This window comes from Haliaeetus leucocephalus, unplaced genomic scaffold (assembly GCF_000737465.1).
Source record: "Haliaeetus leucocephalus isolate CR32 unplaced genomic scaffold, Haliaeetus_leucocephalus-4.0 Scaffold636, whole genome shotgun sequence".
NCBI lineage: Eukaryota > Metazoa > Chordata > Aves > Accipitriformes > Accipitridae > Haliaeetus > Haliaeetus leucocephalus.
The window spans coordinates 3,414,599-3,438,951 of NW_010973072.1; the positions used below are offsets into that span (position 1 = coordinate 3,414,599).

The 24,353-nt window shown below is 44.5% G+C and overlaps 1 protein-coding gene across 2 annotated transcripts in view; it reads right to left on the reverse strand.

Moving 5' to 3' along the window:
* The window catches only part of CARHSP1 (calcium regulated heat stable protein 1, 24kDa), a 40,070-nt gene that overhangs the window by 1,199 nt on the left and 14,518 nt on the right, over nt 1-24,353 (reverse strand). The window contains exons 1-3 of one of the 2 annotated variants that reach the window (XM_010578441.1): nt 17,910-17,956; nt 15,092-15,284; nt 11,995-12,117 (exon numbers count right to left, since the gene is read on the reverse strand). In XM_010578441.1, the coding sequence (XP_010576743.1) occupies nt 11,995-12,117; nt 15,092-15,264 (296 nt within the window). In that variant the 5' untranslated portion in view covers nt 15,265-15,284; nt 17,910-17,956. Of the gene's footprint in view, nt 1-11,994; nt 12,118-15,091; nt 15,285-17,909; nt 17,957-24,353 lie in introns of those variants that run through there. The other variant, XM_010578440.1, reaches the window with a different exon arrangement.

The window sequence follows — 24,353 nt, forward strand, 5'->3', positions numbered from 1 at the left end:
GATGAACGAAAGAACTACAGAGGGTAACAGCTTTTCTCACCTCTACCACTGTGTTCAAGATCAGAGCTTTTTAATTAAAATACCAGCATGTGCCAATGAAGACAGGCAGAGTTGCCTTCCAACCTGCATTACCGTGATTCTCTGACAGTAGAAAGGATGCTACTTCACCCTTCTTGAAACATACTTACACAATCCCATGCTCAGGTTCCCCTTCTCTGACAACCTAGGCTCTAGATTTCTTGTTGTTTGAGGGGGGTTTTCAGTGCTTCTCAGGAGCATTTGTATTTGTGAGCAGATAAACACTAATTATAAATTCTACTGGATGCCTAATTGGTATGACTTGCTTGTGTACTCATATTATACTGGGGGTAAGATTTGGGTTCAAGAGAAAAAAAAAAAGAAAAAAGATAAAAGTCTTCTAGGTCAGAAATTCTGCACACACCATTGGGTTTGTTATTTACCTTTGCTGAGAGCATACTGGGAGAGCATACTCACACCACCCAGGAATTCTACCCCACAAATGTTTCTGTTAATTGCAGGGATCTAAGATTTCAGCAGCGCCCTTCGTATCCATTCTCGTCTTATGGCCCATTATTGTTACAGCTTTTCTATTGCAGGAAAGACCAGCGGGACTGATAGGAGGTAAATACACTGGCCATTACTGCCAGTTGTAACTTCATGCCAGATTTTGCTTCTCCCCACAGTTCTGCAAAACTTCTTCAGCTTCATCTCCTGCACTGCCTCTGCCCCACCCTTCCCCTTGCAAGGACTGCTCCGCTTCCTTCGGACTTGAGCATCGCGACTGCTGCTCAGGGAGCGGCTGTGTCAGGCTGCGGCTGAGCAGAAGCAGCCTGTGCTCAGGGGTGAGACAGGGTAAGCAGGCATGTACAAGGGAAGCTAAAACTGACCCATAAATTATAACTTCTCCCACGGGAAATTTGGAAGAAAAGTCATTGTTTGCTAACTGATTGTATCAACATCATATTGAAAATGCTCCTTTATCTAAATATGGATCTAAAACCTGCTATGAGGAGTTAAAGGCATTCCCAAGGCCTGTGGCTTGAAACACATGTCTTTCAGACTTTATTCCCCTACTCCAGAACTGCCTGTGACTGCAGTAATCAAACCCAAGAGGGCATGTCGTAAGCTGAACTCTTCAGAGCAGTGCCTGGGAAAATGGCAGTAAATTGAAGACAGAAAAAATATTTACAGAAAAGTAAAGACAAAGCCTCCTTCATCAGACCTGACTGCCCTTTCCTCCCCACGCAGGCCGATCCGACTGACCTTTATTTAATTCCAAAGTCTCCAGGCCAACCTGTCAGCCCAGCCCTCTATCACACCGGACAGACTATGCTCAAGCTCCCACATCTAGACTCTTGCTGTGGCTGTCCTCTTCAGTAATTGCCTTCATTTATACTCCACTTCCCCCGTTTCTAACAGGTTTAAGATTTCTTCAGGTCTGAAGGGGTTGCATACCCAATATGTACTGTCCTTTCAGGAGCAGAGTTAGTTTACCTTTTTTACTGCCAAAGGAATTTGTCACCAAATTCTCTGCAGTTTACTCTGACTTCGAAACAGAGCATTTCAAGCAAGGATGAGAAGATGCTACTTGTACTGTCTCAGAGCCTGACAAGCAGACATGAAGCCCCAAGAAGAGACACAGGAGAGGGTCAAACCATGGGTGAAAACAGGAATGCCCTGTAAAAAAGTTACATAATCTTTCCCACTTGAGTCTCTTCAATGATCCCTTGTTGCCAAAAAAACTGTTGCTATTGAGCTAAAACCACATTGCTGTAAGCAGTAACTCACAACACAACCCATGTAGGATGTCAGTCCCACCTGAGCAAGGTAGCATTTTTCAGTGGAAGGCAATACAGCACAGACCTTTAATCCATGCAAAGGAACACGGGACTAGCAAAACACAGTGAGCAGAAACACTTCCCAGCTCAGACGTAATGAACGTAGACAGTATGAGCCGAAGCATAAAGTCTACACTGACTCAAGTACAGCTGAGCCACTAGAACAAGTCATAATGAAACATGTTTCTTCATGTGGCCTCAAGCACCAGGACCAGCTGCGGACAGTGTTTCAGGGAGCACAGGCAGAGCAGTTACATCAGGCTGGAACGAAAGCAGCATCTCCTCTTGATATTACAGCCGCCCATTCCACAGCCCCCGGTACTGCCTTTGATTCCTGCATAGAAGATGAACACGCACAGCAAGCGGGGAGCTCAGGGTCACCACTTTGCAGGCATCCAATGAAACAGATACCCTGCCCAGGAAGGGATCTCATGTTTGGCTGAAAGCTTTTTTAATGAACAAGAACCTTACATGTTCTTTAAAAGCTGCTGTAAAACAGGATGAGATGCAGTTAGCAAAATAAACATTTGAAATATGCAAGAGGTATCAGTAGGTATGGTTAATGTAGAAGGAAAGTGGATTCACACAGTCTCCTGAAGAACCAAAGATGTGCCAATACACAAAGGCAGAGTTTTAAGCTCCTGAAAAACAGAGATAAATTAGATGTCACTTGAATCTTCAAGTGTGGAAGTACAGCTTGAGTGCTAAAAAAGATGGGTGTTTTTCTGGGTGAGTTTGGTTTAAAATTGAAATATGAATATATACCAGGATAGGTTCCGGTAAGAAAGAGGTTGTAGGTGTACTGGTAACCAAAGTGGTCCTGTTTTTCCAAATAATTAAGAACAAGTGAATCAGTACACACACAGAAACTGTATGCCTAACGTATGACAGGCTGCAGTCAGGGACAGGAGAAGCAAAGGGACGAGCCCAGACTGGAGGACACACTCTCAGCTACCACCGAAAGCCACTGCATCCCTCAGCACTTGTTAGATGACCATTTGGGGTACCACCTACAGCCCCTGGTCTGCACAGGGTCAAAAAAACCCAACAAACCAAAAAAACCACCACCAAATCAAACCATTTGCTGACCCAGATTTCTTACACTCAAATCATGAGGTTAATTACTCCTGTTCCTTCTACTAAACAGATTACATTAACCTCAAAATCTGCACAGCCCTAAGCATTACGCAGAAAAGTACACTCTTCTCCACTAGAAAGCACTTCTTCCAGTTCCAAGCATTATGCTGAGAGCAACAGATCCTTTTGGTTTCTTTCCTTACCCAAACTGACACTACAAAAGACTGAAGCTTGTGATAAAGCCTCATTCAATCCCAACATGGCTTCTTCTCATCCCCTAGTTTGTCTTCCTTCTTTCCTTGCTTGTTGAGGTGACCTTACCTCATCAAGACCAGGCCTGTCCTTTGCACAGCTGTGTAAAAAGGTTGTGGCCACACAAACAGCTCGAATTTCATTTTCTGCTTTTGGCCTTTAAACTTTTCTCCCACAGATCAGATACTCTTTTCTTTCCTGCAGCTTTCCGATTACCAGTTATTCTTGGTGCCTACTGAATACAGGACTATTAACTCATTGCCCCCCATGCACAGGAAAAGCAAGAGGACAATGGTCTCGGTTTGCAGCCTGAATAAACCTGTTTGTGAACAGTGTTCCCAGCACAGTGTTTGCCCACCAAATGCTGCTTCTGGGATAGATGCGTACTAACTCCAGCATTGTTATCGCTAGGTGATGCTTAGAAGCAGGAATAAACAACATCCAGATTGTACAGTACTTCTGGTGGTGTCAAGAAAGAACAATATAATGGCACTTGAAAGATGATGAGATGGTACGGCACTGGAGGCAGAGCCCTACACAAAGCGCCAGGAAGGTCCTCCATTAGGAAGCAATTGCCTTAAGCGCTGGGAGGGAAATGAACTGGAAAAGATCAGAGAAAGTAAACAGAGAACTTGGAACAGATTTAGCCTATAACAGCCACTCTATATACAATATAAGTTACCTGGATAATTTGGTAGAGGAAGTTAAACAGGGACTTTTTTAATGTTATACACTGATTAAATATTTTTAGATCTGTATTTTTTTACTTTTACCCTAACTATATGTTAAATGTTGATCTAGAGGAAAATGGAGATTTTCACTACTATTTAAGAGATTGGTATGCATGTTCTGTTCAAAATAATGGAAATCTATGTATCCAGGAACTTTAAGACGCTTCAACAAATTAAGCTAAAAATAGGAAATGCTTTCCTGATGTTAGTGTCAGAGTGAGACACAACAGAGTGAGTTTTAGATTATCCAGCAACTCCCATTTCCCAGCTCAGCACCAGTCTGGTACAGTGGAGCATTTTATCCTGCTCTATTTTTAGGGAACTGGGAGGTTATTAGGAAATTACCTAAATAAGGAACATTCTAGTTCTTCCTTCTCACAGCTGCTATTCATATTCCAGGGCTCTATTAAAACCTCTTGGGACAAAGACTAAGTTACATGGAAACATTTTTGAACAAGAGTTTTCAGAGCCTTGCTGGTCAACAAGGCTACCACCGATCACACCACGTATCTGCTTCCCACGGATCAATGAGCTGTATTATCTTGTGGCCTTCTTAAAGCTTATTTAACACCTCAACACACCTCCTAGGAAACCCATATTTTTATTAAACAGCAGGACACGACAGAGTAATGAACTATTATGAATTACTAATCCTGAACGCCCTCCCATGCAGTCCCAGGGTAAGCTGACAGCTCCAGAATGCATCAGCAAAGCCAGCAATGACCTTATCAAGCTGGCTGGCAGGCAAAGCAGAAGCAGGGCTGCCTCTTGCCCACCAGTCACGCTCGTAGCTGGGACAGAGAAGTGTCAAAGAGGTCCAAACACTGAAGAACCCCAGCTGTTAATATCCAAGGTCTCTGCTACAGGACTGGCCCGGTCTCTGTGCCACTGCAGAGAGATCGTCCCAGGAGCTGCCTTGTCTAGGACAGAAGTTGTGCTTCCCTCCCGGTACAGCAGATGCATCATTTTCTTGCCCAGTTCTCTACTGAGATTTCTAGTCGTGGTTACTGAATCCACGTACAGGGTTAGTTATGGCTCTATATCCACTTTCAGCAGCTAGTTCAACACTGGGCAGCACACCATGCACTATGAGGAAGAAACTGGTGATCACAAGAGGCAGAGCTTTCCAAGGATACCTACACAGACTCAGTCAGAGGTACAGAAGATGCCCGTTCCTGCAAGCATCCAACTTGGATCCTGTCACAATAATACCTGCTGTTTGCATCTGGAAACCAAAGCCCAGGGCAGTTATGTTCTGTGCTCACTAACCACAAAGAACCTCCACCCTTGGGTGGCCACAGTCGTCTTCAATGCCCACTGCCTGGCTTGCAGGTAGAGTATAAGTCTTGGCTTTGACCTATTACAGTTTATATCATTTAGATGGAGATTCTTGGAAGGTTTTGCTACAATCATGACCGCAGCAAGCTGGCTGTCCTGCATGCACCACTGCAACGTGAGTTTTCTGAGCCAACTGGGGGGGTGTGGGGAACCATTAGGAAAAGGCTATCCATATTCTATTCATTTCCAAACCCCTCTCAAGTAAGATCTGGTATTCTGCTGCCTCTCCTCCCCACCCCAGACAATCTACTTATTTCAGACATTTCAACAGATGCAGCAAGGCACCAGAAAGGCAGCACATCAGGAAGGAAGTGTGCAGTCCAAAGCAGATAAGTCATCAAGCACTTCAAGTATTTTGAAGGAAATCAGAAAGCTCAGATTTGGCTTCCCAGCAGCCCCAGAGCAGTCGGTTGCAGCCAGAAGAAACTGTTTCACTGCTAGTTCACAGAAGAGGCAGAGAGTCCAGAAAGGTTCATTCTCTCAGCTCAGATTCAGCTATCAGTTTGTTTATAATTATCAGTTAATTTCCAACCCATATTGTTACACTCCACCAGAAGAACAGCATCACAGAAGAGCCAGAAGAAGAGATGTGGCATTAATGCTTTTCATTAAACATAGTGATCTGGCAGAAAATCTGAGGAAAGAAAGGAGCATGAAAAGATGATCTCTCCATGGACATGAAAAGCTCAAAGCCAGCTCCTCAATGCAGCAGGACAGCAGCAGGGATGCAGCTGGATTCCTCCAGCATAGCCAGAAATGGAGCTGCAACAGCAGAATGGGACTGTATCTCCACCTGGGAGCCCACTGAGAGACAACTTCTGTTCTGTTCAGTACTCCTCAGTTACAGGCACTATAAGCATAATCTCCTGAGATCACAACACAACGCACAAGCAAAGCACAGCAACCTCCAGAGACCCGAGGGTGCTGCGTGTCAACGTCCCAGGGGAAGTATAGCATCAATTCTCCAAAGCCATCATTAAGCATGGGGTCAGGAATCCAGCCTGAAGGACAGCCTGAAGGCCTCTCTGCAATGCAGCATTTTCCCCTTCAGAGCCAAGTACTAGCAAACTGCAGAAAACCCACAAGCACTGCACGTTTTTTCTGTTCCATTAAATCAGCTGCTTTTGCAAAATAAAATCTTTAAAAAAACCCCAAGAGTGTGGTCATTCATTCGTCACTGCTGTCTGGTAAACTACCTCCTTGTCTTGTCCTTGCAGGTACACAGGCTTCAGGCCAAGTCTCAATCAAATGCAAAAGCCCAGAGGGTAAACCAGTACCCATCACGAACCCACTCCCAAACACACTGGGAAAGCAGAAGAGTGGGATTGTTATGCAGTGCTCTAAAGCACATCATTTGATCTGCCGCTACAGGCGCCCACACCCCACCTCCCCCCACCCCTCAGGACCCCCCTTTGGAAGGGGAGCTGCTACGAACCTGTCTGTACAGGCAGCCACCTCCAGCACAAGGCAGGGGACCTCAAGAGCCGGCACTGCAGGGATTCCCCGTCTGCTCTCCGGAAACATGCCACGTGTATAGGAAGAGTGGCAAGAGAGCGAAACTGAAGCCACCAGAGCCATTACACTTCAGTAACAACCAAACCGGCTCGTATTTGAGAGAGCGGACTTATTCCCGCTACGAAACAACAGCAGAGGAGGTAAGATATCGAGAAGGATACAGTTCTCGGCACTGATGCTACAGTAACACCATCAGTTTGCTGACAGTGGATCATGATACAGGCTGGTGGAAATGAAAGCATTAACAGTACACGTCACACTTAAAAACGTAATTAAGGGCTTTTTAAAAATTTCACTCCAGGCAAATGAATTTGCCTTTGCTTCCAGCTTTCCAGAGCCATTATCTGGAATTACCATCTCAGCAACTCCTCCATCCCCATGCTTGCCAGCTAGGGTTTTACACTCACTACTAGCGAGCACAGTTTGTTTTCCGTTCTGGAGAAGGGCGAAGTATTAAACTGAGAAAAACAAAATCTCGCCACGTTCAACAAGCCATAACATTTTCCTAGTACAATTGTTTACACCAACTTGAGAAGCATTTCCAGTAAACACAAGGAAGCAGGACTCGCTGTGCACGGAACGCAGAAAGCAGCAGTGAGCTTATGGCCGGCGCCTTCGGCTGGGCGGCAGGGGTGCGACCGCTTTCTCGCTGCCAGGCCATGCGTCCACGGGCAGGAACAGCTCCTCCAGCCTGTGTGCATGAGCTGGCTTTAATCTGTCCACCTCGAGCACCGACGGTGTTGCAGTTGTGGTACAGGGTTCAGCCACAGATGCTTTGCCCGCGGACTGACACAAGGTGCCATGAGCGCTGCCGGGAAGCTGCTCCCACCTGCGGCGAGTGTCACCAGAGCTGCCACCGAGCCTCTACCCGCCGCTCAAAAGGAAACGCTACCACCCACCAGCGTCAGCATTTCCAGAGAACTACAGGCTGCCCTGGTTAATCGTACAGTTTTGCACATTTGTACCTAGTCAGTTAAAAAGGAGAATCGGCTCCATGCAACTGTTATCCAAACCATATCTTCTCTGCAGTCTTCAGAGCCGCTCGTTAAAACAAAGCCATACAGACAAAAAACACCTTTAAAATCTGCGTTTCAAACTGGCATTTCTTTACTGTATACCCACCCACACCTGCCAAGTCCAACCTCACAGTAACACAGCTTTGCTGCAAGTTCCGCTCATAAAACATGTCCACATGCCCACATTCACCTTAAACTCTCGCACAAATGCTGAAATTTAAAATTTTGCTGATGCCAAGTGAAGAAGCTTTTGAATGCCATGTATATTTGACCTTATTTTTAGGCTAATGCTCACTTATGAAAATGGAAACGCCATGCTAAGTGTTATTATCTTACAAAAATAAATGGAAAGCTATGGGAAACAGACATTCCATTTTATGGAAGACGTTTTCATTGAAGTGTAACCTTACAGCTCCCCAAAGCTTAGGGAAGAAAAAAATTTAATTCCTCAAATTAAAATTTTATGTTTAAAATCATATTAATCTGCAAGATAGGCAGCTGGTCCCAATGTTCAAAACCTTCACTAATCATCACAGCTTAGTCATGAACACAGAGGAACAGTCAATCTTGCTGAATCCAAGCTGGCGTACCATTTTATCCACATTCCTGAAATCCTAGCTTTCAGGCAGAACTTATTCAGGAGAAACAATCCTCTTTCATTTCACAAGTAGATGCCTATACCGCTCTGAGACAGTAAACAGATTGATGTGTCTTTGACATTCAGGTTTAACTGAGTAAAATAGGTAGAAAAGAATACATAATAAACATAAGCAGTATCTCAAAACTCACACTATGCAAACCAGAGTCATTGGAGTCCCCTGAGCCACAGTGATGGTTACAGAATGCTGCTGCAATAAGCAATTCCCATTAATGAAGAGCAATATTTCTAAGTCACTGTGAAATAAACTGAAAGGCATTATTAATTTGTCTTTCCAGTGCTGCCTTGCATCAGAATCAAGACAGTGATACCATCACCCTCTAGCACTAAAATGTGTTTCCAACAATTCAAATACACTCAGAGTAATTAAAGAACACAATGTGCTGAAAACTTCAGTACTTCAATAATAGCACTTTTTACTAACAGGTTGAGGCAGAAACATCAGCTATTTTTGAATTTAAGTTCTGAGACAGTACCTACATAAGAAACATGTAAAAGAGTGGCCCAGTCCTGGTTCAATACAAAAAAACCCCTGTTGGCTTCAAAGGAGCAGAACTGAGCCTAGAAAGGTTGATAAAGCACATCCTTCAGTCCTACAAAATTCGTATGAACTAACCTTGCTGAAATATTTCTGAAAGAGCAAGGAAAACAGTCTTTGAACACATAAATGATAGGCTTAAAGAGGAAAGGCATCATTTACCTGCTGTGGAGATAGAAGGAGGAATGAAGGGCCATACTGAGCAAGGGAGATGTCAGTTAAATATCAGAAACAATTAAGAGCCAGGTCTGTTAATTGGAAGAGATCGCCCAGGGAGGCAGTGGATCCCCAGTACTCGAATTGTTAAGAGTGCATTGGGTACAGCATTTGCCAGAAAGGCACAGGTGCCTTCCAGCAGCGGACAGGGTAGAGGAGGTCCCCTCCAATCTTCTCGCCTACAGTAAAAACTGAAGAGAGCTGCCATACGGAGAAAGACTGCAGCGTACTGCAGCACGGCATACGGAGACAGTTCCCCACCTGTGTGAGCATTAGACTGAAATGAAGTAACTGAAAATGAAGAGAAGCAGCCTGGTCCAGCAGGTAGGGCACTAAGTTGAGACCTGGGAAGCTGGAGCTCAGGCCGAAGGTTGTACCTGAGCGGGCCACAGCCCGTCACCCCCTGCCCGTGCAGTGGATCTCCCCCTTCCATCCTTTATCTGCTCCAGCTTTCCTGTGCAGGGTGGTCTGAGGGCACGGCTGGGTGAGGGCGAAAGCAGGCAGAGAACTAGACACGTATCAGCAAAATAGACATGCTGAAAATACCTCAAGAAGTGCGGTTGCCCATGAACTTTTACAAACTTGGTGACTCATTCAATAGTGTTCTTAGGATAGATTGAGTGCATGGAAGAAAGAGGAGGGTGGCACACCACATTCAGGGCACAATTACTCAAATACAGTTTATTGATGGCTCACAGTCAAAGCATTTTGAAAGCATATGGGATCAATACACCAACTAGCACAGCCCATGAGAGGGGACTCCTGTGAGAGGGGGCCTCTTGCACAGACCACCAAAATCACAGCAGACAAAAAAATGTTTTTCATAATGTCATAAAAGATTTTAGTACAAGAGACATATGGGAGTCTTAAACAGCCAAACAGAAAAAAAATCACTGGAGTTTCTAAGAAATATAGCTGACTGGAAGGGGATTGAGGGTAGGAGCAGTTAGTGCACCCAGAAGCAAGTACTGAGGTTTGGGCCCAGTCAGAAAGATGTGCTGGGCCATAGGATAGGAACTGGGGAACACCTGAAAGTTTAGTTCACATTTTGTACAGACAAGACCCAATCAAAGAGTTATCTCTAGGGTTTTGAAAGGGTTAATTTCACATAACTGAAGAAAATTTTGCTGAACTAATTGGAAGAGAAAATGTAGAGGAAAAAAACAGGACTGAAAATAGACAGTTCTTTAAAAAGAATTCATTAGCAGGCTGAGAATTCATGTTTCTGTGAGAGGGCTGTTTTAACTAAACCCTTGCTGATCAGTACCTGTATAGGTCAGACTAGATGTTCACAGTAAAATTTTTAAATTGTGATATAAGAAATGTTATTTTTAAGTTATTCAGGAAACAAGGAGAAATTGTGCATTTCTATCAGATGACAGAAAAAGAAGATATTAAATAACATTTCCTTGGGTTGAACACGTAAGTCAGACCACTCAGCCCATTTGCACCCACGAGTCCTAAAAAGCTTCAGCTTGCCAACACACATCCAGCAGTAACATTTCAGAAAACTGGAAGAAGGCCAATGTGTTCCTTCTCCAAGGACACGTGCTACACACACAAGCAGGAAAGATAGTTGGGGCAATGTGAATAACTTTGGTAAGGCTTTTGTTGATTTATCACTGGATAACCACTCCAAACAACAAATAAGGATTATAGAGCTTCAGTACTGTAAACAGTATGTAGACTAAAAACTGGTGATAGATCTAAAAGAGGTTATTAGAGAATAAACATTGAGCAATCTTAAAACACACGCTCAGAGACCAGTTTCAGCCCCAATGCTGGTCAACATCTCAATCTAGAACCAAATAAAAAACTGTCTATTAAACCTTGCAGGTTAGCCAAGCAATAAATAACAAAGACAGTGCAGTCATGGAGCACGATCTGGACCCCTTGGCAGGCAGGGCCTATTCAAGTAAGGTATGCTGCAGCGCAACTAAATATGAAGTCGTGCATCTAGGAACAAGGAATGGAAACAGATGCCAGACTGTATCTGGGACTGCACCAAACTGACGCTGCAAAGGATGCCGAGGTCAGAGCAGATAAGCAACTCAGCAAAAGACTAGGGATGAGTGGGCTAATGAGATTATGGCATGTACAGAAACAGAAACAGGGCAGGAGTCTGGAGGAGATTTTATCTCCATATACTGAAAGTATGTGTGCACTCTGTTGTTTTAAAATGATACTTAAATTGTACAGCACACTTAGAAAAGAGAGTGGAAAAACTGTTTTAGACTGGAGAAAATGCTCAGTGAGGGACTTGAAAAGCTTCATCTGTTTAGTTTATCAAAAGGTAGATTCAGAAGCGATGGTTCTCAGTGTGTTCAAGGCAAAAAAGTGGAGGTACTAATGAGCCCTTTAATAGAGAACGCTTTAGCTATATACTGCTTGAAACTGAAGCTAGATAAATTCAAGGAAGTATAAATTTTCTTAACAGTACAGGTAATTAACCTTTAGTTTAATAATGGTACAAGCAGTGCAAAGTAAAAGTAGTGAATTTTCAGTGTTACAAATCTTTAAAACTGGATACTGCACAGATGATTTGCTTCAGGTAAATGCAAGTTTCTGGGTCTGGGTGAAACTGCAGAGCTTACTCTAAGAGATTTGACAGGATCATCTTCTAGTTTTTAACTCAACAGCATAATCTATCGCTGCCAGTAACATCGGCATAACTCCTCTTTGCTAAGGTAAGGGTGACAGATTATAAGCTATTCTTGTATCTGAAGTGTCAAAAGCATTCAGTAATTAAGGCAAACCAAAGCTCCAGCCTTCCTCGGCCACCCAGACAACTTACTCAGAGATGTGTACGAAGATGTCGGGCCCTCCATCTGCAGGGGTAATGAAACCATGGCCTTTGGAGCGACAGAAGCATTTACAGACGCCTTTGTAGATGGGACCCTCCGATGCTCTCACGGTTCTGCAAAAGAAAGCACAAAAAGAGCAGTTCATTGCTGAGCATGGATGTGACAGCTTCCAGGTGTGTCAGCCAGAGCATACCAAGCAAATGGGCACAATGGTCCAAATACTCACTCCCAGTGAGTATACTCCTCTGTAGCAACTGCTTAATACTCAGTTTCATACACTGCACGTTTTGCCTGTAGCCTTTTTAAGGGAGATAAAGATGATGAAGATGTTTGCTAGCATTATAATCTATCAGTTGCCATCTTGAATCCATCTGCCGTATCACCCTGCCAAATTTTCTTTTAGACGCTATACTAAATGTAAGGATCTTACACCTTTCATGAGTTCAGGAGTACCAGTGTGCACCTAGGTGTTGTATGTGCTTTCATAAATTTAACAGTAAGTGTGTGCATGTATCATCAAGAGAATGCAATGCATAGACATGTATAAATGTGTACACATGTATGTATATACATATACACACACCCCTTCTGCATGCACATCTATCATTATCCTGCCAGACTAGGATCCAGTGAAGTCAATATTTCACCTCCAAGTGACTCCAGCAGGCTATGAAGCCTAACTGAGGTGCGTAACACCAAGACTCGAGACTGATCTCCTCCTCCACTGTCATGGGACCTGTATTTTAAAACAAGACAGATTTTAAGACAAACCTTTAGGGTGACTTACTGCCATCAAGAAAAACAACTTGCATGAACTATGCCATCCTGAAAACTGTGTGATTAAATCCTTTTCCCCGTCAAATATGCTGAGCTGAATCTCCAGAGATCCAAACTCACTCAAATACTTTCATTAATGAAGCCAACTGGTTTAGACATCTTACAGGGTTTACACAGAAGAGTTACTAGATCAGGACCTTCTCATGACATGACTATCTAGTAGGTTGCTTCCATGTGATAAGAGGATTTTGGTGCGATTCTTCAAATCCATTAAGTGATCGTGTTGCCATTTGGTTACATGAATCATAGCAATTGTGGCATCACTTTCCCAAATGTTTAAAAGTTTACTGAAGTCTAAATAAAATAATTAAAAAATGTGGTAATGGCTCTGTTCCTTAAGGCAAACTAACACTAAAGAAGTACAGTTGAAAGTGTTAAAGAAAGAAGAAATCTCCATTAAATCACTTCATTTCCAGCCCTATAAAGCTGTCAACGCACCTGATGCCACAAGTGCCTGTTACACAAAAAAGCACTCACTGCCCTAAATAAGCCATTAAAGCTCAACTGCATCTTTCAAGGAGATAAAGGACTGTCGGGGATAAGGCCTCACACTTGCAATGAACCAAAATTAAATAATCCCACCGAATAATAAGCCACTGTCTGTCACATTCATCTTTTCTATACAACTGTGGGGCCAGAGCTCACCTAGAGCTCCTCTTGCTTAAAGAGGACACTAAAAAAAAAAAAAAAAAAGTTTAAACCTATTTTGATTTTCAGGGCAAACAAATACAGCAAGATTCCTACACTAATTAATGATTAAAGAACTGTGGAAGCCAAATAACAAATTCTTTACTTTTGTAAGAACCAGACTAGCATTAACAGCTGAGAAGAATTACAAAGAGGTCATTATTAACATAGTACTGAGGCAAACTAGCTTGGAATTGCTTTTCAAGGGCAATCCCAATTATCAAGTCAATTATGGTCCTTTTAGCAATCTACTTCCATTACAAAGTTTAGGGCATTTGAAGGCTTTTGGAACTGACAACATATAAATTTTTCTTCTGCTGCTGCTGCTGTTCTTTTTTGCTTCCTTTTGAATACAGAAGTAATGATACAAAGCATCATTGAGATTGATGCTCTTTAAATCTGCATGGATAACTCTTGAAGAAAAGAGCTGGGTAACACTGGAAGAAGCAAAAAGGAAAAAGCATGCCAACTAGATTCAGTGGCACAAAATAGGCTAGCTGTGGGTTTGAGATCTTACTTCCACAGCGTTTCACTCAGCACTGCCAGACTTCCTTTACACAGAAGTAACTGCAAGACTGTGGCCTAAGTGCGATGGATTGACCGCAGCTTCATGTTACGCTCTCAGACCCTGGTGCAAAGGCCACTGAGATTACCAAAGGAGCCCACATTGCCTTCTGCAGGTCAGCACCTCACCGGGAGACCCATCATAGGCACTGGGAATTTTTTGCAGTGGCCAACCCTTGCAACACCATCCTCTGCTGCTGCACTGTAGAGGAGTCCCCTTCGGGCAGGGGGCTCCAAGGAGGAGAAAACAACACGGGGAAAGCCAGCTCTGCTGTAGGATCACTACCTCAAGTAACTACAAATAGCAACAAAGCTCATCTCATTTTAGTGAAAACCTCATATAATCTTAGAGAATCAAGGAGACCAGGGTTCATAACCTTGAAACCCAACATATTCTTTTACAGGTCTATTTGAGCAATCTTAAGATGGAGATATGAAAGCTGAACAGGAAAAGGAAACAAGTCCTCTGACAAGTGACAGGGTCATGAACCACTCCTAAAATGTAACCTGGCTGATGGCAGCATAGGTGTCAGGAGTCAAAGAAATAAAACCTCCAGTGAGGTCTGGTCCAGTGCTTCAGGGGCGGCGAGAAGAGAGGTCATGCCAAAAGAGGAGGTGGAGCTGATGAAGAAACACTAACAGGAGCTGGTCCTGAGAGCCACAACCCAGTGTCTGAAGTGAAGCAAAGCTTCAGACAAGAAACTGTTTTGAAAAATCTCAGTGTATTTTCCCCTCCCTGTAAAACTCTGGTCTTAAAGAGTGGAAAAGACTTTGAACATCCTTTATGCAGAGCACTGAAAAACTACAGGTGATTTGGACTAAAAGTCTAGTGGCATCAGAATTTACTGGAGAAGAGATAAGAGTAAAATACCAAAGCACCTTCCAGATACACCCGCCACCCCCCGCCCCGACTCCCTTCACCTTGGAAGGGGCCAGTCATTCTGCCCAAAGGCAATCGTTCGGTTGTTGTCTATGAAATACAGGTTTCCCAGTACTCACGCTGAAAACGTCCTGGTCCGTCGGGTGGGCAGCGGACTGGGGATGAGGTACCCTCTCATGGGCGACGGAGAGCGATCTCTTGCCCTGCGGTTTTCAGGCAGATGGAGAGAACCAGGTGAGGGTGGAGAGGTGGGGGACTGCTGCGAGGTGGATGAAGTGGGCTCAGAAGACATTCCTGATGCCTGAGAAAAGCCTAGAGAGAGGAAGAGATCTGCACTTAGCCCAAAAATGGTAATTGTCATAAAAGTCACAAATTCTTCAGCTGATGATTTTGTAAGAATACGACTCACTTCCTGCAGACGTACATGTGGACGCAGTTGCACCAAAAGCCCCTGCTCAGTGTCAGTGAGTTCGTTGGTGGTTTTTTTTTTTTAAGTTTATTGATTTTTAAATCTCACGGCTTTTGTAAGCTGTACCAGGAAGCTCCACTGAAAACGTATTACTCCACGACCAGGTTGTGTTTGTTTACTCCTGCCCCACTCACAAGCAATGGCTCCTGAAGCAGAGCTCAGCCCCAACACTAGGTATAAGTGTGCCCCATGCAGCTCCCAGACAGATGGGGTTTGACCACTGACAGCACAGAGAAACCTCCTGCATCTGCACACAAACACGTTGCAAGAAAGAAACACTAGAAGAAGAAATGCCGAAATAAAGGCTGCACCTCCACTGCTGGATGCTAGTTTCGCGGTGCAATCGACGATGCTAACTTCATTGCTGCTGCTCAGCTTTTAGCACAGCTCTGTCAGAGCTTGTAACACCTTCAGCTTGACTGCAAGAAGAAAATCATATGAGTGCTCCTTAATTCACTTCAGACAGAGTCAGACAGTTAATTTACTCTGCTAAGGACAGGAACATGGACAACGCTGGCAGGCAGTGGCTAACTGCAAGGAGATGACCCCTCCAGCCTGTAAAGATCTGGCAGACGCAGCAGTCCCCTTTGGCAGATTGAGTCTGCTACAATCTTCCAGCAACTAGGAAGCCAATAGTCCACATTTGCACTCAGACCCGCAGCAGCCCAAGTTAGATTTGCTCTTATTCACATCCTACAGCAGAGGAGGGAGAAGGTCCCTTCCTCAGCACACCAACAGCAATACACGTGTCACACAACAAGCAAAACTCACAGAATCCATGGAAAGAGAAGGACTGATAAGAAACAGCAGCCCTTCTACACACACAAATGCATGGCTTACAGGTACAGCAGTGACAGAAAGAGAAATCAATCAGCACTGCTCTGGTATTACTGTCCGCATTGGAAGGGGAGTAAGCTGTACAAAAACAACCAATAACCCACCACACTCTTACTTAAGAAAATCTAAAAATATCTGGATATCTGGATGAGTTAGCAAAAAGTGTGGTGATCTGGGTCAAGCAAATACCATGAAGGCAAGAAAAGCTGCATTTAAGACCAATAGTTTCACTGAACTGAAATCTCTCATATCCATTATGCACCCTCCTTTTGACACCCACACTCCCCAGCCCATGAATTATGGAGCAGATCCTTCAGATGACATCCGAGAGATGCAGCTTTCTTGTCAATGACAAATTCCCATTATTTCTTCCCGAAACTAAGGACTAAAATTAAAAAGGCCTCTTAAGAATGAAGTCACCAGGGAACAAAGGCTTTTGTGTTTAATTGCTCAGGGTGCTGAGAAGGTAGAAGTGGATAGTCATGTTCCCTCATGTATCAGCTTGAGCTTTCCACACTGTTCTCAAGAGCAACAACTCAGCTGAAAACAAAACCACAGCTTTACGGACGGCATTTCAAATTTGGATGGCGTTCACCACTAACGAGCTAATGCCCTGCCCAGCGTCATGGCACGGTGTTCAGCTGAGATGGAGATGATAACACCAAAGGGACAGGATTTTCCAAACTTCCTCTTCCTCCAAAGAGACCTGCTGTGCTGGCCGGTACTGAGGAAATCTCCTCAGATTTTGAAAGACCTCTCCTTTGGGTGCCTTGCTTTCCAGGAATGCATATTTGACATAGTAGGACTATAACTCTAATAAGTCACAGGAAAAATAAGAGCAAACAATTAAAACCTCATTCTGATAACTCAGCACACATGGTCTGGCCTTTGCACAAGTGAAAACGCAGCTTTCAGAATCGCATGCTTTCTCTCCTAATCTAAATATAAACCAGCTTGTCAGGTGACAAGCAAAATGCAGAGCTATTCACCCATCCACAGCAATACAGTAGGGCCAACCACAAAGTACTGCCTGTCCCCTTCCTCAAACAAGGGTAGAGAGGCAGGAGAATTTTCCCTCCTTTCTTTAAAACACAGATGAACCACAAAAATATTTACAAATAAAGAAGGCTAAATGGAGTTAGAAGTGTGCTACCGTACGTTATTGTTCCCATTTATGTTATTTTTGTGCCCTCTGCTCTGTGAACATAAAATAAAACAGTGCTGTAGAACATTCAGCACCATTTCACTGTACAAATACCCTTTTTGTTCTCTGCCCACGGTCAAAGTATATGAATGGCCTCAACTCTCATAATTTCCATTACACAAGTCCTAAATTGTGACCAGAGCTCGGTGAGAGCCGCTACACAAATGCATGTAGCTGGAGGCAGCCGGGAGCAGCTACGCTCGACTTCACACCCCTCACAGCAAGTGAGTACAGCTCAGAAGAGGAGGGGATGCAAACAAGCAGCAGTAGGAAGCCTGTGGCTACACTACAGCTCAGCAACAGTCTATATTGGCATGTATGTTGTACCACTGCATGTGCAAGTGCACCGGCACATCCATTTGCCTCTTGGGCTTCTCCAACAATCATAAAAACTGGACACAACGAAAAGGATTGGACACTGAATTACCAAGTTTTACCGTGTGCACTGCATACAGTGAGATGACAGCAGCTTCTGCCTCCTGCGAACCTCTGCTCAGCTTGCTCAGTGCAGATCACTTCATCTGAACCTGTTTGAAGACAAAGGTGGAGGTTAGCTATTTCAGTTTGTCCTGGTGTGGCCACTGTCTTGACATTGTTCACCCAGGTATTAACTCATTTCCATTGGTAGCACTCTTGAAGGAGCAGAAACGCTATCCCCACTCACACATGCAGCTGGAGGCACCCTGAGGCTGGGCAGTGTCTATGCAGGAAGCCTACGGCAAACACTCAAACCAAAACCCCACACCCCCAGCCCTCCCAGCCTTCCTGTGCGCAGAAGTTTGCCTTCCAAATGCAGTTACTGGCAGTCTTCAAAGATGCTTTTCAGATGTCATCCTGGGTTCTGAACTGACCCTCTGCAAATCAAGAATCACCCCTGGGATTCAGAGCGTTGCCTACCAGCCCTTCCTCAGCAGCCACGAATACCTTCCCCTCTTTGTGACCAGCCGCACAAACCTACCTTCTTACGTCTCTCACGAGCCCACCACCTCCCACACCGTTTCCACTAGTTTTCCCCATCCCTCCAGTCCAGCCACCACTATCCACTTCCCTGTGGCAAGGACGGCACCGCAGGAACCCCAGATCGCGCTAACAGAGCACCCCGCTCCGAGCTTCCCACAAGCATCCCACTTGCTGTGCCTTGTGAAGGCAACCAGTACTTCACAGCAGCAAACCATAGCTACAAAAACCCCAGCAGCGTGAGATTCCAGCTACAACAGAGATGAAGGACAATACAGACAGTACCTCTCTTCTCCCTGAGCCAGCAAAATATTTGCCTTTGGATATTTACAGAATGAATGTAACATGATACAAGGTGGTGATATTTTCAGACTCTTTAGGAAACTCCAACCATGTGCCACATTACCCTTAAATCTGCCCATATTTCAACATATATAATTTATCTTTCACCAATGTCTTTTTTTTTTTTTTTAGACTGTAGGTATACACCAAACTAAAATATAAATTAAATAAAACACAATAGACTTATTTAACATTTGAAATCAAAAATACTTTTTTTTTTACCATACTTTTTTTCAGAACAATCGCCCAATGTGCACACAAAAAGACCCCAAAATGTCATCTGTAACAGGTGACCTACAAAGCACAGAGTGCAATACATGCAGGAGAAATTTCTGATATTCTCCATAAAATACTACCCCAACAAATCTATTTAAGTAATTAAGGTTGGGGGTATGTAAACACCACCGTCATTTCTCTATATATCTATACATTCTTTTTCTATTCTTAAGTCTAGCCCATACCTCTAAAAATACCCTAAAAATAGCAGTTTGGGGGAAGTTATACATTCTGACCAGCACAACACTACCACGGAAATCTAGTCTCACTTTTAATTAAAGGAAGTGCCTGGAAAAAAAGTCAAAACGGGTAGGGTAGGGTGACAGACTCCAGGAAATCTCTCTCTCTATGAACAGTTTCTTTTTCACACAACAGACATTGCAACACATCCATCAGGCACAGAGCTCAGAGCCAGGAAAAGTTGCTCTGCATGCTTCAGTGCTCCAGCACAGAGAAAAAGCTCTTTCCAGCCTCCTTAGCCTGGAAATGAGACTCTCTGGAAGAGCTGCTTTCAGAAGGTACCATGATGGTCTATGAACAGGACAGCACTGGCCACACATGCCTGGAAAACCAGACCTTTCCTCAAAGAGAGAGCGAGGTTTCTGTACCCCGAGAGCAGCTGCTTTCAGCTGGGTTTTGCTGGAAGTTAGCTCTTTCATTTCAACCTCTAAAAGGAATGTGGACATCTGAAAAATTATTTTCTGGGCTTTCCTTGGATTTAGAAACGTCAAGAACTCTTTTTAAGTGACTCACCATTAAATGTACTGGTTTCCAAATTAATTCTACACAGCTGCATTTCTTTCCTTCTCTAAGGAAGCCATGCAGATAAACCCCTGAGCTTTGCCTGCTCTTCTGCTGACAGCTACAAGCTCTTTTCAGCAAGAGAAAAAACACAGCTCCATGGTACACAGTGAACACTACAGAGACTGATTCTGACTCTTCTTCAAAGCGCCCTTTCCCAGCAGTATGTCCTTTGCTCTCATCTACTCAAAGGGTGAAGGCAGCAGGACCTCCACTCTCCGCATTACCTTGCCCTGATGAAGGAGAGGAACTGGGGGTGCTTGGCTCCCAAGGGTGCCCCCAGTTCCTCTAAAGCAGCTCCCAGCTCCCCAGCACCTCTCCAAGGCACCCGAGCACCCACTCGCCCTGAGCACCAGGTCACAGCGCTTGCTCCCACCTGCAGTTTCTTTCCAAAGCACTTTCTGGCACTCGGACCCCGGTGTATGCAAGGATCCCAGCGCCACAGAGCATCACAGCACCCGGCGTCACAGAGTTAAGCACTTACAAAACACACACAATTACAAAACAGCTGGTTCGGAAAGCTTCCCCTTCCAGCTTAGTTTGCATGACTAACCTTCTGCAATTAATACTGGTATTTCAATTAACACTGAAACTCAGAGGAGTTGCAACATGCATGTGACATGTCAACACAAAGGATTACAGTATAAACATTATGCTCTTAGAGGCTGCAGAGGAGTGCCCACATACTGTAGTGATTTGGCAGTTAATGGAGACCAGGACATTGCCCAACCGTCCCCATGTCCAGTAAAAGCCTAATTATAAGGTAAGCAAAATACAACAAGGAAAATTCCTATTGCTTGTCTGTGCATACAAATTAATTTGGATTAAAACAGGGTTGAGTTAAAGCAGCAACAGCTACTTCCAAGCAGTCTCAGCAGCGAACACCTCTTCCCCAAATGCTTTGGCTGCCCTTCTGCTCCTCTAGTGAGCAGTTTGCTGTGTCTAACAGCAGTGCTGCCCGAGCAGCACAGACCGGCCCTGCACAGTGGAGACCACAGAAAGGGGCGGGAGGGGAACTAAGCCACCAGCAGCCTATACAGTATATTGATAAAGATGAGGACTTCTTACAGTCCTGTATTTTCCACTGTTCATGTAAGCTGCCAGATGCACTTAAAAAAATGCATTCAGGTTAAGGAACAGAGTGGATAGTTAGATGAGGTAGATGTTTCAACTGGTTTATGGTTATACTGAAGGATATATGGTGATACCCTGTAGCTCATTCTATCAAAAATACACAGGAATCAAGATCCTCTCTCACTGGAAATCCAGTACTTGCTGTGATTGACACTACATAAACGTCTTGTCCCAGTTGCACAGAACAGAGTTAACCAGGGTCCTTCACCTGTAAGCAAACACAGGAGGCCATAACCAGCTGTAGTGTGTTGGCTGCCACAGGTGATAGCGCTCACTATCCCAAAGGGAGTATGCACAATAACATGAGCAGGACCATATTTCATCCTAGATCTTGTCAAAAAGTATTTCAGTGGGAGCAGAACACAACAACACCCAGCGGTAAGGTAACTTCCTCGGGACAATGCTGGGCAGCAGTCACCAAGCTGGGAAGCGCACACAGGTGTCCTCAGACCAGCACACCTCCCCTCACACTCTCTCACAGCACAAGTCCAAGACCTCAGCCTGCTTACAGAATCTCACTTTAACTCTTTTTGTTTAAAGATCAGATTAAGAGAGACGGAAAACTCTCCCCAGCTCATGGCAAGCTTGGACAAGCAATGACAGGTCCCGGGCAAGCATCCTCCTCTGGAAGCAATTCCCAAGCAAGGATGAAGATGACAGTGATAATTAGTTCATGTTAATCAGCTGCAAGCGTTGCCGAGTGACTGAAGTTCTTGTGCACATGAATTATTGGCTAATGTCATCAAGTATTTAAATGACTGTCACCTGCAATGCTGTTCACTTTGCTTTGGTTATCTCTAGTACAAACCAAGTCCACAACAAGGCAGGGACAGCAGGAAGAGTGGGGATTCTCACGAGCACCCGCCATGCCCACGCTATCATGGCTGCAGGCACAAGGCCATGAGAACAGCATAAGAAGGGCATGGAAACAGCACGGGAAAAAGTGCTGTCGCAGCAGCTCTGGGAAACCCTGCCTGATCGGCAGGGGGGAAAAGTCTGCGGTGTTGTGAACAGTGGGCCCATAGCATTGCCAAGGCTAAAGGCTGGAAGGGACTGAGCTGTGCTCTGCACTGGAGCTGCCACCTGCACAGCATTAGCCTGTCCTGTGCACTGAAACCCACTCCCATGGGGCGAGTGCAGGCATCTCCAGCACCAAGATGCACTGTATAGTAGAGGTGTAACCTTACCTGAAATGTAAGCCCACAACAAGTCTAAAGATTGTGCATACAGCTTCATTTCCTTGCCCATGGAAATCTGCAGGTTACAGAGCACCATGCTTGCAGTAAGTCTGGGAGACAGACCTGCACATCAGCCCCTGCACTGACTGCCTGCACCTGAGCAGGACTCAGCAGCCTCTCGCCACCCAAACACGGTGGGACCAGGTGGGAGCCACCGCAGTAGGGACGAGCTCTTACACCCATCCATGTGCTGCTGGGGCACCTAACGGCCCAGACCTGAGCCACTCCAAGGCACAGCTGCAGGCAGATTGTGAATCATCACTCCTGGACTAGCAGGATCACCATGCTGAGCCAGCACAAGCCTGGGGTGTGATGCCAGGCGTCTTGCTTTGCTTTCAGTCTGCCAACTGCTTTCCGCATGAACTGCCAGTCTACAAACCCAGCTGTTTCTGTAGCAGCACGGTGACACAATGTCACAGCACTGTCCAGCTGTTTGCAAAATCACTGCCAGCAACACCCGCACTACCAGAGCTGGGAGCAGAAGCACATGAGCCAACTCCCAAAGCCCTGCTCCAAGTGCTCTTTCCCTGGAGCCAAGTACACAACACGTCATCTCCAGTAGCAAGTGTTGCTTTCCCCAGATATAAGTTAGTCTTCACATGTCCCAGATGGGCTGCAGTAAAGGCACAGGGACAAAAGGCCTTTTGCAGTGAAATGGAGGAACGTGAGGATGACTTTACTCAGTCTGACGTTGATAGCCAGGTGCGGTTGCCTTGGTCAGAGTTAAGTATAAGGCAAGTACACAGTGGTGCTTACCCTCAACATCTTTCCAGCATCCTGGATGTACAGTTTAAATAAATGCCAAACTAAAGGTTGCACAGTGGCACTGAATAACCTACGAGGTTTTTTCATGGCCTTCCTAAGTTCATACCATCTTTTAGCACCCACAGTATCCTGTGGCAAGGAGTCCCACAACTTAACTGCCAAGTGAAAAAAACCACCTCCTTTTAGTGGACAGTGAGGAGTGGCCCTTTTTACAGAGAAATTAAGAAAGGACAGTGAGAGCAAAAGACAGAGCATAGCAAATAAGGTAAGAAAAGGAAAGGGAAGGGCATGATATGCAGGGGACCAAATGGGAAAGAAGCATTAGCTCAGAGTAGCACACAGGGAAGGGTGCAGGCTTACTCACAAATCAAACCTTAAATTTTCCACCAGAAGTGACATAAATGGGATAGAGAGCAAGAGGAGCTACAAGCTTCTTTCTGGTGTCCACCCTCCCCACTTTTAAATTTCTAAGCACAAAAGAAAAACCTTATGCCTTTTTAAAACACATTTTAGTATTTCTAAATCACTGCCCTGATTTGTCACTTGAATGGCTGCCATTAGTCTTTCTTAGACAATAAGCTTTACTAGCATCAAATATTTCTAGAGAGTTAGCTTGCCAACAAGTTAGCTGCTTTTGGCCAGAAACCAGATACTATCTATTCAATGTTTTATGGTCTCCAGCACAGAACCATTGTACTGATCACTCCAGACTCCTGCTCCCTTCATCACGCCTCCATTAGCAAAGGCTGGGAACTCTGTTCTTGGATAGCAGAGGCAAGATTTAATACACTTCATCCTGTTCTTGCTAAACACACTTAATCACAGTAAGCTTACTTATTTCCCAGATGAAGGACAATATATGGCTGAACAGGGAACGAGCTGTCCCTTCCAGTGCTTGCTCTCAAGCTCCGCAACTCAGCTCTTCCTTCAGTGCTTCTGCAAGTCTGAAGCTCTTCCCCTGCCATTACTTCCACGCTGGCACATCACATGTGAATTTATTCCAGGATTTATTTCATTTTTGGCAGAAAATATTTATACAAAACATGAGAAATATCGCACGTGTCTTATGTCTAAGCATCTTAAGGCTCATCTGCAAGGCAAATGTGTTTATACAGTGTCATACTATTATAAAGAATAGTTATACATATGTAAATCCCTAGGCACTTGTGAAAAGTTCTCCCTTTTTCAGCCTCCCCTCACATCACAAAACTTCAGCCACGATTATGGGTAAGTTTGTTCATGTGCAATTTTGAGCCTTTTAAGGCTAGTGAAATCCCCTGAAATATTTATGTGGCTCAAGTGTTACTCAGAACAGTAAGTTCACTATGTTGCCTCCCTAATCAACATTTTCAATAGGG